Below are 14,382 nucleotides of genomic sequence, written 5' to 3'. Positions count from 1 at the left end.
TTACTTAAAGATTCATGTAGTCAGGAGTTTTCTGGTGTTCTCAGGTTTTGGGCTTAAGTCTCCTGCTTCTGGATTTCAGTTTTATTCTTCCTATAGTCTCAGGACTTCTCCAACTATACAGCACTGATAATAAAACTTCTATGTTAATGGTGGAAAGTTTCTCCCCCGTTAGGGATACCCAGAGAGGTTCACCGAGTTACATGGAGAAGAGGAGAGGGAGGAGGGAGATAGAGATGGGCAGGAGGAGAAAGAGGGGGACTCAAGAGGAGAGAGACAGATCTACGAAGTTGTCTGATCCCAGAGTGTTCTCCGTAGCCCAGACACCCACAAAGATTCACAGAATTGGATTGGGAAGAGAAGGGGGAAGGAGGAAATAGAGGTGTTCTGAGGTAGAAAACAGAGTCAAGATTGGGAGAGAATAATCAACACACTCGTGAATAAAAATGGGAGCTGAATATTGGATTCTTAAATGTTCACAATTTATATCATATACTGAAAAACAAAAATTAAAAATCTAGAGTAGAGGTTAGACTCTTAAAAATACTATATTAAAAACAAAAACCAAAACACACAAAAGAAATTTTAGAAATATATATGAAGTTTGGTATAAAAATAGGGCTTCTCTTCTTTTTTTTTTTTTTTTTTCTTCCCTTTCTCTTTCTTCTGTAAGGTTATAGTGGATTGAAAATGAAAATTAAGGCGTAGTAAAAGGAGTGCTAGAGGGCTTTAAAAGAAATAAGAGAAAAAGAAAAAGAAAATAGAAGAGAAGAAAAAAGAAAAGAAAAAAAGAAGAAAAAAAAAAAAAAAAGAAAAAAGAATGAGAAAAAAAAATTGTTTTGCGTAATTAAAAAAAATCGTAAAAATCTATGAAAATGAAAGTTAAGGAGTAATGGGGGAGTAATAAGGAATTTTTAAAGGAAAATAAAAGAGAACCAAGAAAAAAGAAAGAAAAAAAAAAAATTTTTTTTTTCCTTACTTAAAAAAAAAAAAAAAAAAGAAAAAGAAAAAATATATCTAGGAGTTTCCCTGGAGCTGTTGCGGTCAGTGTGGGTTCGGCTCAGCTTCAGATAGCTCCTCGTTCCAGCTTACACTTCTCGATATCTACAGGCCCTTCCGGTGTAGTCAGTCCGTGGTTTCTTCGGGGATTTTAATCTGTTACACCGGTCCCTTTGTTTATTTGGGTTCTGTTGCCGGTCTCTCTTCCGCGCCTAATTTCCGCCCTGACACACGGGGCGGAGGTGGATTCTTATTCAGGTAGCTAGTTCCGTCGCGCTGCGGCGAGGGGCTGTGCGGGGAGGGACCGGCGCTCCCGGGAGAGGCTTGCGCTCTTTTCTCGATCTGCGCTGCTCAGGCTCCGGGCTGCTCCGTCTGAAGCACGCACCACGCTGCGCGCGGCTCCAGCCCTCGGGCGATTCACAAAAGCGCGGCACACAAAGCCGGGCCCGCGCTCCGTCCCCACGCCGCCCGAGCGGCCCAGGCAGCCAGGCGCTTGACGGGCGCTCTCTCCCCGGGTGCGGCGCGTCCTCTGCCCCGCGCGGTCCCAGTCTCAGTCCCCGCCGGCGCCAGTCGGGAGCGCGCGCCCTCTGCCCTCCGTGTCCCCAGCCGCAGTTCCCGCCCACGCCGGTCGGGCGCCCGCGCCCTCCGTCTCGCCACGACCCTCCCGGCGGGCTTCGGCCGCCCAGAATCTCGGTCCCTTTGTTCTGCGAACGGCCGGCAGTGTGTTCGGGCCGGTTAATTTTCTGTCTCTTTTGCTGTCCCACAGTTCAAGTTGGCAACTCACAAAAGCTCCCTCTGATTGTCCTCAGGGTGCTCAGGCCCGGATCCAGCCCCAAGTAATGCCGCCCGCTCCTCTCCGTTCCGTCCCCACTTGCTGGTGGCGGATGCGGGCGTCTGGGGTACTTTTCTGCTGGGAGTTGCTTTTAGGCTCTTAATCTGTGGGTTTTATTTATTGTATCCCTCCCAGTCAGATTCAAACTCTTGAGATTCCAACACTTCCCCCAGGCCCGCCAGAGCGAGGGTTTCCCGGTGTCTGGGAACGTCCTCTATTAAGTCCCTTCCCGGGACGGATCTCCGTCCTTAGCTCTTTTGTTTCGCTTTTTATCTTTTATATTTTGTCCTACCTCCTTTCAAAGACAATGGGCTGCTTTTCTGGGCGCCTGATGACCTCAGCTAGCGATCAGAAGTTGTTTTGTGAAGTTTGCTCTGCGTTCAGTTATTTTTTTGATGAATTTCTAGGAGAGAAAGTGGTCTCTCCGTCCTACTCCTCCGCCATCTTGGCTCCTCCTCAGCATGTGAGTTTTATATACTCTTTTCTTTACTTTTGTGTATGCTTGATCAATTACCACAATCAAAAATTTAAAATATAGACTTAAAATGACAAAAGGATGAGTGAACTATAATGTCATCTAGCACAGCATGAAGTCAGCAGAGAATGTCTAAAGTTGAGAACTACATTAAAAAGTTAATATAGGTATAAGCACAGTATTTCCAAAGGTTGAGGCAAACTATAAGACAAACTGAAACTAGAAAGATTGAAAATGAGAAAGGGAGGCTGATGGGAAGGACATAGGACCTTTGATTTGCCTTATGTGTCTTTTGTTTTCTGACTTTCATTCCGAGTTGAATTGTGTCTGCCCACAACCAGCTGCCCCAAAAAAGATTTGTTGAAGTCCTCATCCCTAATACTTCAACATGTGACCTTATCTGGAAATAGGGTCTTTACAGAGGTAATCAAGGTAAAATCAGGTCAGTAAGGTGGGATGTAATCTAATGTGATCCATATCCTTGTAAAAAGGGGAAAATTTGCACACTGAAAGCAGGCACATATAGAATGAAAATGTCCACATGAAGATGGAGGATTGGAATGATGCATCGACAAGCCAATGAATAGCAAAAATTGCCAGTAAACCACCAGCAGCTGGATGCGGTAAGAAAATATCCTTCTCTTACTGGTTTTAGAAGGTGCAAAGCTCTGCAAATACCTTGATTTCAGACTTCCTGTTTCCAGAATAGTAAGAGAATACATTTTTGCTGTTCTAAGCCATCTAGTTTGTGGTGCTTAGTCACAGCAAACCTAGAAAAGGAATACAACTTAAAAACATTTCAAAATGCAATGAGATTGATGAGCTATGCTGAAGGTAAGTTAAAATAGAAAATTGCATGCACCAATTGGCATAATTCTATTGGTTTTGTTATCATTTTGCTGGGAAGTAGCAGCAACAGGACAAGAGTGAGAGCAAATGCAGGGGGCTCATGAGAGAGCAGTTTAGGTCACAGTGGTTAAGAGTGAGGGCATGAGATAACTGATTTTAGTCAGAGTGGGATCCCAAAGTTTAAGATGTTTGAGGTGGAGCAGATCCTGAGAATGAAAAGTCTAGAATTTGGCCATGCAGGTAGGGAGCTGAGGTGCAGAGAAGAGAGATCGTCAGAGGCAAGGAAGAAGTCAAGGAGCTATGAGTAGCATGGGCTGCCCAGGTAGACACAAAAGTCAGCCAGGATGATGGCAGGACTCACGATGCCAAGGTCACCAGTGAGCCAGGTGCCTGAGTCTTCGATGAATGAAGAAGGACCACTAAGTGCTGTGTAACCACAATCTTGGTGGCTGTAAAGAACATCCATTTATTACCTCATAGTTTCTTTGGGTCAGATGTCTGGGTGCAGCTTAACTGGGTCTTCTGCTCAGGGTTCCACAAAGCTGCAGTTAATGTGCTAGCTAGGGCTATGTTCTCATCTGAGGTCCTGGATTCTCTTCCAATTTAGTCACATTGTTGACAGAGTTCAGTTTCTTGGGGTATAGGACCGAGGTCCCCATTTTCTTGCTGGCCATCAGCCAAGGATCACTCTCAGCTCCTAGAGACCACTTACAGTTCCTTGCCACATGGCCCTCTTACAGGTTCTCTCACATGGTAGTCTACTTCATCAAAGACCAGCAGGGGGATCTCTCTAACTGCAGGGAAAGCCTGGCCCTCTTTTGTAAGGTTCACCTGATGAAGTCAGAATTACCCAGGGTAGTCTCCCATTTGATTAAGTGAAAGTCATCTGATTAGGGACCTTAATTATATCTGCAAAAATTCCTTCACCTTCCCCACACACTATTGTTGACAAACAAGTAGTTCATTCTGCCCATGCAATGTCAAGGAGAAGGGATTATACACGGACATATATACTGGAGGTAGAAAACTTGGAGGCCTTACAGAAATCGACCTACCACAAACAAGTGCTATCTGGAACCTTAACTCCACCAGAGAATAGACATTTTAATTCCACATTTCTCCAGTTACTTCCTACTAACAACTAATTATTGCTATCCAGCAACTTGTGATTTTCTCCTCCTAGCAGGCTATCACCTAAATACTGTGAGGCTTAGTTTCATGGTATCTGGAGAAACAGAGAATCTGGCCCCTATCATTGGCCACTGTACACGCCAGCATCCACTGTATTGTAATATAGCAGTACATCCCAGGTGGCCCTCAAAGACAGCACATCTTCATGCTGGCTTCAATGAGGTGTCGTCATCCCAGCCTGGTTCCTAGCTACACCTTCCACATCAACATCCTTTGGAGGGTGGCTTTTTCTTTCTCTGCCACAAGCACAACTTCTTGAGGGCACAGGTAAATTCAGCTGTTTTCCTATTCTACGTTAGTGCCACAGGAAGCACAGGGGGCTGCCTCCAACAATTCCGCAGCAGAGCCGTGCTCATGGGAGGGGAGTTCTAACACTGAGCACTGCCCAGGGTACAGTCCAGCCAGGGACCACAAGTTCCTCTGACCTGGGATTTCTATCATCCTCCCACCAATGACCCTAACTCCTGGGGTGAGGGCAGAACACATGGGTCTGTTGGTAAACATCCCCATATATCCTGCCACAGCAGAAGGATGAGGACTGAGAGAGAATTCAAGGCTTGTTTCAACCTGATCTGGGATCCTCAGATGGGCACTCCTGAAAGTCACCCTCTGCCCCTTCCATTCACTGCTGTATGCACAGAGCTGGCACAATTTGTTGGGTTTTGAGGAATCACTGGGATGAACAGCACAATCAGAAGTACTTGAGTGAGAAGGCAGAGCAGCCCAGGTTGTGCTCAGCGTGCTGCCAGTGAGGGCTCTCACCCTGCCTAGAGCAGCAGAAAGCACCCTTGTCTCTGGGCATGTGAACTGAATCTGAGGAGCCTGATGTGGACTGCAATTGCTACCCCAAGTGCTGGGCACCAAGGGCCCCGTTTTAGGCAGTGACTGTCTCAGGATATGCTAGACGGGTCTCTCACTGCCTGGGGAGAGGCTGGTGCACGGATCTGGATCTGGGGTGCCAGGAGGTGGATGATACTGCAGGACTATCCTGCTTTCTGCAGCTCCCCAGGTGGCGTTAGTGGTGAAGAACCCACCTACCAATGCAGGAGACATGAGAGACACAGGTTTGATCTCTGGGTCAGGAAGATACCCCATCATAGGAAATGGCAACTCACTCTAGTATTCTTGCCTGAAGAATCCCTTGGACAGAGGAACCTGGTGGGCTACAGTCCATGGGGTCACAAAGTGTCAGACAGGACTGTAGCAACTTAACGCACACACACAGCCTGATTTCTAGCTGGGGACTCCTGGAGGGAGTGAAAGTGAATTGAATTACAACCAGAACCTGATACTATTGAAGTAAAACCCAGTGGAACATGAGGGCGCAGAAGAAGGACTGGGCATCACTGCAGCCTTGACATTTGCTGAGCTTCGGGCTTCCCGGGTGAATTGATGCTTTTGAACTGTGGTGTTGGTGAAGACTCTTGAGAGTCCCTTGGACTGCAAGGAGATACAACCAGTCCATCCTAAAGGAGATCAGTCCTGGGCGTTCATTGAAAGGACTGATGCTGAAGCTGAAACTCCAATACTTTGGCCACCTAATATGAAGAACTGACTCATTGGAAAAGACCCTGATGCTGGGAAAGATTGAAGGCGGGAGGAGAAGGAGACGACAGAGCATGAGATGGTTGGGTGGCATCACCAACTCGATGGACATGAGTTTGAGTAAGCTCTGGGAGTTGGTGATGGACCGGGAGGCCTGGCGTGCTGCAGTCCATGCGGTCGCAGAGTCGGATACGACTGAGTGATTGAACTGAACCAAACTGATTCCTGAGTCTGTGCAAATATCCACTTGACACACCAGTCAGCAACAGACTGACCTTTCTTAAAAAAAGTACTATCTCAACAGATACAAAGAAGAGACTAAATATAGGACTGGAGTATGAGATAGATCAAAACATAGTAATAGCAGATACTCTTTATTTTAAGTATATATATGGTGGCTCAGTGGGTAAAGAATCTGCCTGCAATGCAGGAGATGCAAGAGACTCGAGTTCAATCCCTGGGTCAAGAAGATCCCCTGGAGAAGGAAATAGCAAACCACTCCAGTATTCCTGCCTAGAGAATTCCATGGACAGAGTAGCTGGTGTGTTACAGTCTGGGCTGCAAAAAGTTGGACACGACTGACGCAATTGAGCAGCAGCAGTGGAGTCCAAAAATTAACATATAGCTAAAAATCCAAATGTACACCCACATATACATGTTTAGTACAGACATTGTGGTTTGTCCATGTTTGAGTATATAAGCACATATAACTATTTTTCTTGTTTAAGTCGCTCAGTCATGTCCAAGTCTTTGCGAACCCATGCACTAAGAGTCCATAGAATTCTCCAGACCAGAATACTGAAGTGGGTAGCCTTTCCCTTCTCCAGGAGATCTTTCCAACCCAGGGATCAAACCCAGGTCTCCCGCATTGCAGGTGGATTCTTCACCAGCTGAGCCACAAAGGAAGCCCAAGAATACTGGTGTGGGTAGCCTATCCCTTCTCCAGCAGATCTTCCCAACCCAGGAGTTGAACCAGGTCTCCTGCATTGCAAGCAGATTCTTTACCAACTGAGCTACGAGGGAAACATACAATCTACACACATATATACATACAAATCTGACAGACACCACATAGACATGTGAAATGTATTCATCAATATGAATGAGAATTAAACAGTGAAAAGGACAGCACTCCAACAGGATCAACTATTATGGCTGAGCGCTGAAGAATTGATGCTTTTGAACTGTGCTGTTGGAGAAGACTCTTGAGAGTCCCTTGGACAGCATGGAGATCAAATCAGTCAATCCCAAAGGAAATCAACCCTGAATATTCATTGGAAGGACTGATGCTGAAGTTGAAGCTCCAATAATTTGGCCACTTGATGCGAAGAGCCAACTCATTGGAAAAGACTCTGATGCTGGAAGCAATTGAATGCAGGAGGAGAAGGGGAGGACAGAGCACGAGATGGTTGGACGGCACCACAAACTCAATGGACATGAGTTTGATCAAACTCTGGTAAATAGTGAAGGACAGGGAAGCCTGGCACGCTGCAGTCCATGAAGTTGCAAAGAGTTGGACACGATTGAGTGAATGAACAACAATCAACAGGTAATATTATCTAATCATCAAACCAAGGGTTCCCCTAAATCACCTGCCACTACTCATCCTCTTCACCTAAAACCAAATATTTTACACAAAATGTTTTCCAAGTATGGTGACTGCTGAGGGGTCCCCATGGGAAGATGTGTGGTTCCTTGTGCTCCCCCATGGTCACGGGCACAGCAGGCCCCCATCCAGCATCTGTCCTAGGACCACAGCCTTCTCTCAAGTGTTAAGGAGGTTCCCTCCTGAATGAGGATGAGGGGGTCCAGTCACCCTGGAACAGAGGTTCTCATAGAATACAACTCCACTCCTACTGGGACTCCTGGCGACCCCGGTCCGGGCTGTCAGGCTGAGCCCCTCCCCCACCACTTCCTCAGTGACTCGGGGAGTCAGAGTCTTGGTCTGAGGGCACAGTCTCATATGGACAGAGGGAGGGGCCCACATCCTGAAGAGACTCGAGGTGAGGACAGAGGGTCCCCAAGGGATGCATGTGTGGCCCTCCGGACAGCCGTGGGGCACCATGGGATATGGCGCCCCGATATGACGTCACTGACCCCACTAAGGGGGAGAAGTAACGGCCTGGGTCACGGAGCTTGCATCTAGGTTAGCAGATTGAAGGAGCCCAGCTGTGCTAGGAGTCAAGGTAGAATCCTGACGGGGGTGCTGGGACCCCAGGACATACAGGTTGTCACTGCTTTTAGCCCTGGGAGACCCCGACAGGCTTGTGGGAACGAGCCCTCACTCCTGCTTTCCTCTCAGGAGTCCTGGCTTGGGGAGATGCTGGCTCTAAGCCGAGCAAAGATGGCAGCTGAGGGCGGTGCCTAGGTGAGCTGAGAGTCAAGATGACAAAGAGAAAGAGGGTTGAGGAACCCCTGCGGGATCATCTCAACTCTGGGAAGCCCTGGGCTTGGAGCTCTGATGTCATGTCCACAGTCGCCTCCCGGGGCCTCAAGCCGTTGATGTGAGGGTCCTGCTTCGGGTCAACATAGGGACATCCCCGGACCTGCCAGGGCTCAAGATGAGGACCTCGAGGGAGGACACAGCGAACCCCACAGGTCTTGGCACCTGCTGTCAGCCCGGGGAAACCCTGGTGGCGGCATGAGCACCGGGTCGCAGAGACACTGGAGACTTGATCTAAGAAGAGGGGCCTCGGAGGGTGAGGGGCCTCAGAGGGTGAAGGGGAGGATCTTAGGTTCTGAAAGAGTCTGGGTGAGGACCCTGAGGGAGGACTGCGGGGACTCTGGCCCTGGGGTAGGATGAGCCCAACATACATGATCTCACTTCCTGATATCTGGGTCTCAGCCTGGGGTCCTGAAACAGGGGGCAGACTTCCTGACATCCGGGTCTCAGCCTGGGGACTTCGCATATGGCACAGGGACTCAGGTGTGCCAATTCCCAGGTCCTGTGGTGAGTCAAGTTGAGGACACTGAGGGAGGACTAGGGTACCATGGATCGCAATCAGAGGAGACCTCGGAGAAGCCCATCTCTGTCATCAGTCCAGGGTGACCCTGGGGTAGAATGAGTGAAACAGGCATGGTCTAACTTCCTGACATCTGGGTCTTGGAGACACTGGGGCCCTGGTATAAGGGGCCGGGGCTTCAGTTGGGGAGAGGGGAGAATTCCAGATCCTGACTGGAGGCAAAGTGAGGTGCATGAAGGAGGATTGAGGGGTCCCTGCATGAGGACTGACGGAACCCCACAGATCCCCGCCCCTGTAGTTGGCCCTGGGAGCCCTTGGGGTGAGAAGCGCACACTAAGTCTGTCTGACTTCCTGACATGCGGTTATCAGAGAGACTGGAGACTTGGTGTGAGGAGCCGGGCCTCAGGTAGGGAGAGGACAGAGCCCAGATCCTACCGGGAGTCAAGGTGAGGACACTGAGGGAGGAGGGGAGCCCAACCCCAGAACAGAGGGCACCCTGGTAGTCCCCGGGCGGGATGATCATGTGCAGAATTTCCTGACATCCGGGTCTCAGAGAGCCTGGGGACCTGGTGAAAGTAGTGGGGTTTCAACATGGCGGACGGGACAATCGTGGGTCCTGACTAGAGCCTAGGCTCCATGTAAGGAAGGACTGAGGCTGTTAGACCCCAAGGCAGGGAGGGTTCCTTGCTCTTGTGGGGGAGGGGGTTGCTGCTTAGAGGGCTCAGAGCAAGGTGAGCAGTTTATTATTAATTCGGGGCATTAAGGTGAGGTGTTCTGGTAGAGGGTGGAGGCTTCAGGTCTGCAGAGGCTGGATTCCCTGAACCCCGAGGGGGTACCGAGCAGATGTCCGCCCCTCTGTTCAGTGCTGGGAGGCCAGGTAGGATGTGAGGAGAGGTGAGGACGGAGCATCTCCCTGGCCTAGGACACGCGGGAGGCCCTAGGCAGGTGCGGCCACATTTGGGGCCCCTTAGCACTTTTTGTCCAGACGTGGCTCTTGTTCTGAGTTTCCCTGCAGGCACCCAATGGGGGAAGGTCCGGGCCATTCCAGTGGAAAAGTGAGCACTACACGTGAGCCCCGATGGGACTACCCACCCCAGATCTGGGGGGACCTCACAGAGTCAACCCCTCCTACCAACACAGAAAGCCTAGGTCTGTGCCACAGTCTACCCTAAGGTGCTCCCTCCATTTGTCTCACAGGGGCTCCAGGAACCAGGAGGCGAAGTTGGAGGTCTGAGTGTGTGTCCTGACATCACAGGAGTGCCAGGAGTCAAGGTGAGGTGGGTGTCCTGAGTGTGCACAGGGGCTCCCCATCCCAGAACAGCGGGGACCTCAAAAGGCCCTAATCCCCCCACCTTGTCAGCCCCAGAACCTCGGGCTGTACTGGCTGCACCCTGAGCCAGAATTTCTCTTCCTCACTTGACAGGGGACTGACCACCAATGAGGAGCTCCCCTGTAATACGCAAGAGCAGCCCTCAAGGAAGACCAGTAAGTGGCCTCAGTCATAGCCACCCGTGGCATATTTCAAAACTGAGACCATTTATACTCTCTCTCTTTCCCAGGTCAGGGGTCTCCGTTTCCCCCCTGTCACACCCCTACTGGGCACAAGACCCCAGTCATCATGGTCCCGACGAATGAGCTCTGCACTTCTGAGGAAGACCTTCAGGGTCAAATCCAGGCCCAGGGCCCAGTGGAGGTGCAGCTCCTGGGGGCTGAGGCAGAGGATGCCTCAACTCCTCTGGCCTCCTTCCCTCCAGTCTCATCTTCCTCTGCAGCCATGGTTGTGGAGATCTTGTTCAAGCGGGCTCTGTATGTGATGACGACTGAATTACTGGAGTTCCTGCTCCTGAAGTATCGCACCAAGGAGCCAATTTTCCAAGCTGAAATGCTGAATATGGTCCTCAGGGATAACCAGGCCAACTTCCCAGTGGTCTTCCGTAAAGCCACACAGTGCCTACAGCTGGTCTTTGGCCTGGATGTGAAAGAGGTGGACCACAGAGAACACATCTATGTCATGGTCCCCACCCTGGGCCTCACCCTCAATGAGATGCAGAGGGATGGGCAGAGCATGCCCAAGGCTGGCCTCCTACTGACGGCCCTGAGCATGATTGTCCTAGCAGGGGGCCGGATCTGTGAGGAGAAGATCTGGGGAGTACTCAGCAGGATGGGGATATTTGCTGGGATAGAGCACTGCATCTATGGGGAGCCCAAAGAGCTGCTGACCCAAGTGTGGGTGCAGGTGGGGTACCTGCAGTACCGTCAGGTGCCTTACAGCCACCCTGCTCGTTACGAGTTCCTGTGGGGTCCCCGGGCCTATGCAGAGACCAGCAAGCAGCAAGTCAAGGACTATCTGTGCAGGGTCAATAGAAGGGGTCCCAGGTTCTTCTCACCCCAGTTTGCAGTCATGTGAGGGAGGAGGAAGAGAGGCCCTGAGCCAGAGCAGCAGCCAGGCTCCTTTCAGGCCCACATCCAGCAGCTTGTCCTGGGGATAGGAAGGGAGCCTGATCCTTCCTTCTATGTTTGAAGAGGGAGCATTCAGCCTTCTCAGTCGTGACGGCCTGGGCCATTTCGGGGCACTAGTGTGTAGCATCTTTGACTTCCTGTTCTCTACAATGACGTGGAGACTCACTTCTGTTTCCTTTAGAAAATTTTCAAATGTTATTCCTTTTAATAGGAGGCTTAATGAGCTTCAGTGTCTTAACTATGTCAATAACGTTGATCACAGTGTGTTTGTGCTCACCCAGTTCAAGAACAAGGGTGTTGCTGTTTTGTAAAAGTGATTGCAAACACCTTCACTTTATTTTGTGACCCTGAACAAGATTACATGAACTTGGAATATAACTACTTTGGAAATATGATATTACTTAGTAAGAATTAAGAACTAAAATGTATTTGAGGTGAGTTCCTCTAAACTTCTTGTCTGTCATTTTATACAGCTAAACTATCTCTGTTCAATTGGATTTTTTTCAAGTTATTATTTAAGAAAGTACAAAAAGCCTGATCTGACTTAATAAGTGCCCCACTCTGGCTCATTTATTCTACAGACCTTCATGGAGCCTGTGCTCTGTGGAAGGCCCTGTGTTAGCAGTGGGGACACTAGGAGAAGCAGGACTCCCCAACACCTCGAGTGATGATCTAAGAGCTGCAGTCACATGAGGAAGGTGGAGAGACATCCCCTAGTTCCACAGAACAGGGCAACCAGGGGCAGGGTCCAGGAGGAGCACTTGAGTGTCAGTGCCTGAGTCAGGGTGGTTTGGGGCTTTGGGAAGCTGGGTTCATTCTGTGGGAGGTGATTGTGATGAGGGTGGATGGTGGCAGCATCCAGAGTTATACACAGTGTCTTATGAGTGAGAAGAATATCTGAAATGGGACAGACACATTAGAAGATCCTCTTCTGTCCTAGATAAATTTCCTGGGGTTGGAAGGGAAGTTACACTATGGTCAGGAACAGTTAGACACCTGTTTATGCTGCTTGATCAAGGTACACCTAAATTTTTCAAAATGGGGAGGGGTGAGTGGACTTTGGTTTGCTGCACAATCTACTCATTCTTGGAGAATATAATTGAAGACATCTTGTTAAGCACCCCCAAACTTTTGGTAGGATTTCAATGTAGTGTCTTGTTTGAAACTGGTGGTTGTGCACTTAACCTAAAGGATCAGCTTATCCAGGTGGTCAGGCCCTAAAGCCATAGATGAGGAGGGGTTATGGAAACCACAGTGGGAAAATCTGTACTGAACTTGAATTCACACATGTCAGAATTCTCCTTGGAGGTGAAAAGTGCTGCTTTGTGCATATCCTAGCTAGATTTTATCAAGAAAACTCCCACTGTCCTTGTCCTCTCACTGCCGCTTATCTGATAGCTGCTCCTCATGAGGCTCATGGATGTCGGGGAGCCTAAGGGCACCTGTGCAGGTACTTAATCAAGTTCCATCATGTGGAGGCAGCCGGGACTCCTGGTGGGGCAGACTGTGTCTGGCATCAGGGGGCAGGGGCACATCCTCAGCCCGCTGAGACTGTGGGCAGGCATCACTGCAGAGGGAAGGGCGGAAAGAGCACTGGAAGGAGCCAGGAGGACCCCTCCCTGACAGTCCCAAGAGCCTTAGAAACTAAATCAGATCTTGCATTTGGAAGTGCCGGCACAGAAGGATGACTAGAAACAGTTGGAGATTCAAGGCACCTTTGGCTTTCTCAAAAACTCCTCAACGCACGACGGGAATTGTCTTCATCACAAGCTATACCTACCTGCTGCTGTCTGTTGAGCACCGAATACACTGCAGGGCAGGGGAGAGACTCCAGGTCCTTGTTCACATCTCTTCTCCCTCTGCTTCCTGGAAGTTGTCTGCAAGGAACATGGGATCCTAGGTAGACCTCCAACAGTTTGGGAATAAATGCATGATCAATTCACCAGTTCAAATACAAAGACAGGAAAAAAACTTTTCATACAAATAGCAATAGCACATTATTTGGGGAAAAAGCATCCCATTCGTGCTGATATCTGGGGTGCTGTGGGAAAGATATTCTGGATGAAGGTGGTGTCACATCCATGGGGCTGAGGTCCCAAGAAGCAGGAAAGGCTCCTGCCTAACTGATGGAAGCTCTGTCCAGGTGCCATCCATTCAGGGCCAAGGTGAGGACCTGGGCTCTTCCCAGTGTCACTGATCTCGTGAGTCAGCAGTGAGTGGTTGTGTGAAGTGGCATCTTAATTCCCTGCCCAGGAATTGAACCTGGGTAGCCTGGATGACAGTGAGGAATTCTAGCCAGGAGACTAGCAAGGGCTAGAGGCTGCAAGCTGATTTTTCATGGATCATTGCCTCCAGTGAAAAATGCATTTATCACAGAGGCAGAAACTGTAAATGCAGGTACAAAATTTATCATTAGAAACATAGCACAAGTGAGAGATCACATAAAGAAAGAGTTTAGTTGAGACAGAAGCAAGGCAGAGATGTACTCCTGGAGAGAAAGAGTGTGGATGTCACACCTGGTGAGCAGGAGCACAGTCAAGAGGCAGTAAAGTCATTTATATAAGGCAGTCCTTCTGGAATTTTGTCTTCCTTCAGGTCAATGATCTGGTTTCTTTTTCCACATGTGACCTAACCTGGGACACTCCCCTGTGTTCATACACACACCCCTCAGCCAAGATGGACTTCAAAGTGAAGGTTTCTGTGAGGAGCAAGACTCAGTATGGTCTGGTATTATTCCTTCACTTTGGCCCCACAAGGAGCCTTTTTTCACATGTCTGATGTCTCCCTTGTCCCAAAAGATGGGGGAGTGGAGATCCTTTTATCCTTTACTCAAACAGGGTTTTGCCCCTCTGTCCTTGCCATGACTATTACCTTTAGGTATTTATAAGAGACAAACACTGGTTATTTATACTGTCTCTATTGTTTTATTCATTTCAGAGAGCAAACAGGAGGCTGATTGTAAATGCCTCAACTATAGCCAAACTGTCCCTTGTCACAGGGAATACTAGCATTTGTTAAGTATCCAGCCTGAAGCCCACTTCTTTGTGCCCCATGAAATGCAAACAGGAGGC

The 14,382-nt window shown here is 49.1% G+C and overlaps 1 protein-coding gene across 1 annotated transcript; it reads left to right on the top strand.

Moving 5' to 3' along the window:
- The first annotated feature begins 9,442 nt into the window (after positions 1 to 9,442).
- On the top strand, positions 9,443 to 11,258 carry LOC136154647 (melanoma-associated antigen 9-like). The gene is made up of 3 exons (XM_065916849.1): positions 9,443 to 9,460; positions 10,049 to 10,123; positions 10,458 to 11,258. The coding sequence occupies exons 1-3, from the start codon at positions 9,443 to 9,445 to the stop codon at positions 11,256 to 11,258; spliced, it is 894 nt and encodes a 297-aa protein (XP_065772921.1).
- The last annotated feature ends 3,124 nt before the right edge of the window (positions 11,259 to 14,382 follow it).

This window comes from Muntiacus reevesi, chromosome X (assembly GCF_963930625.1).
Source record: "Muntiacus reevesi chromosome X, mMunRee1.1, whole genome shotgun sequence".
Classification (NCBI taxonomy): Eukaryota; Metazoa; Chordata; class Mammalia; order Artiodactyla; family Cervidae; genus Muntiacus; species Muntiacus reevesi.
This window is presented reverse-complemented; position numbering and strand designations above follow the sequence as displayed.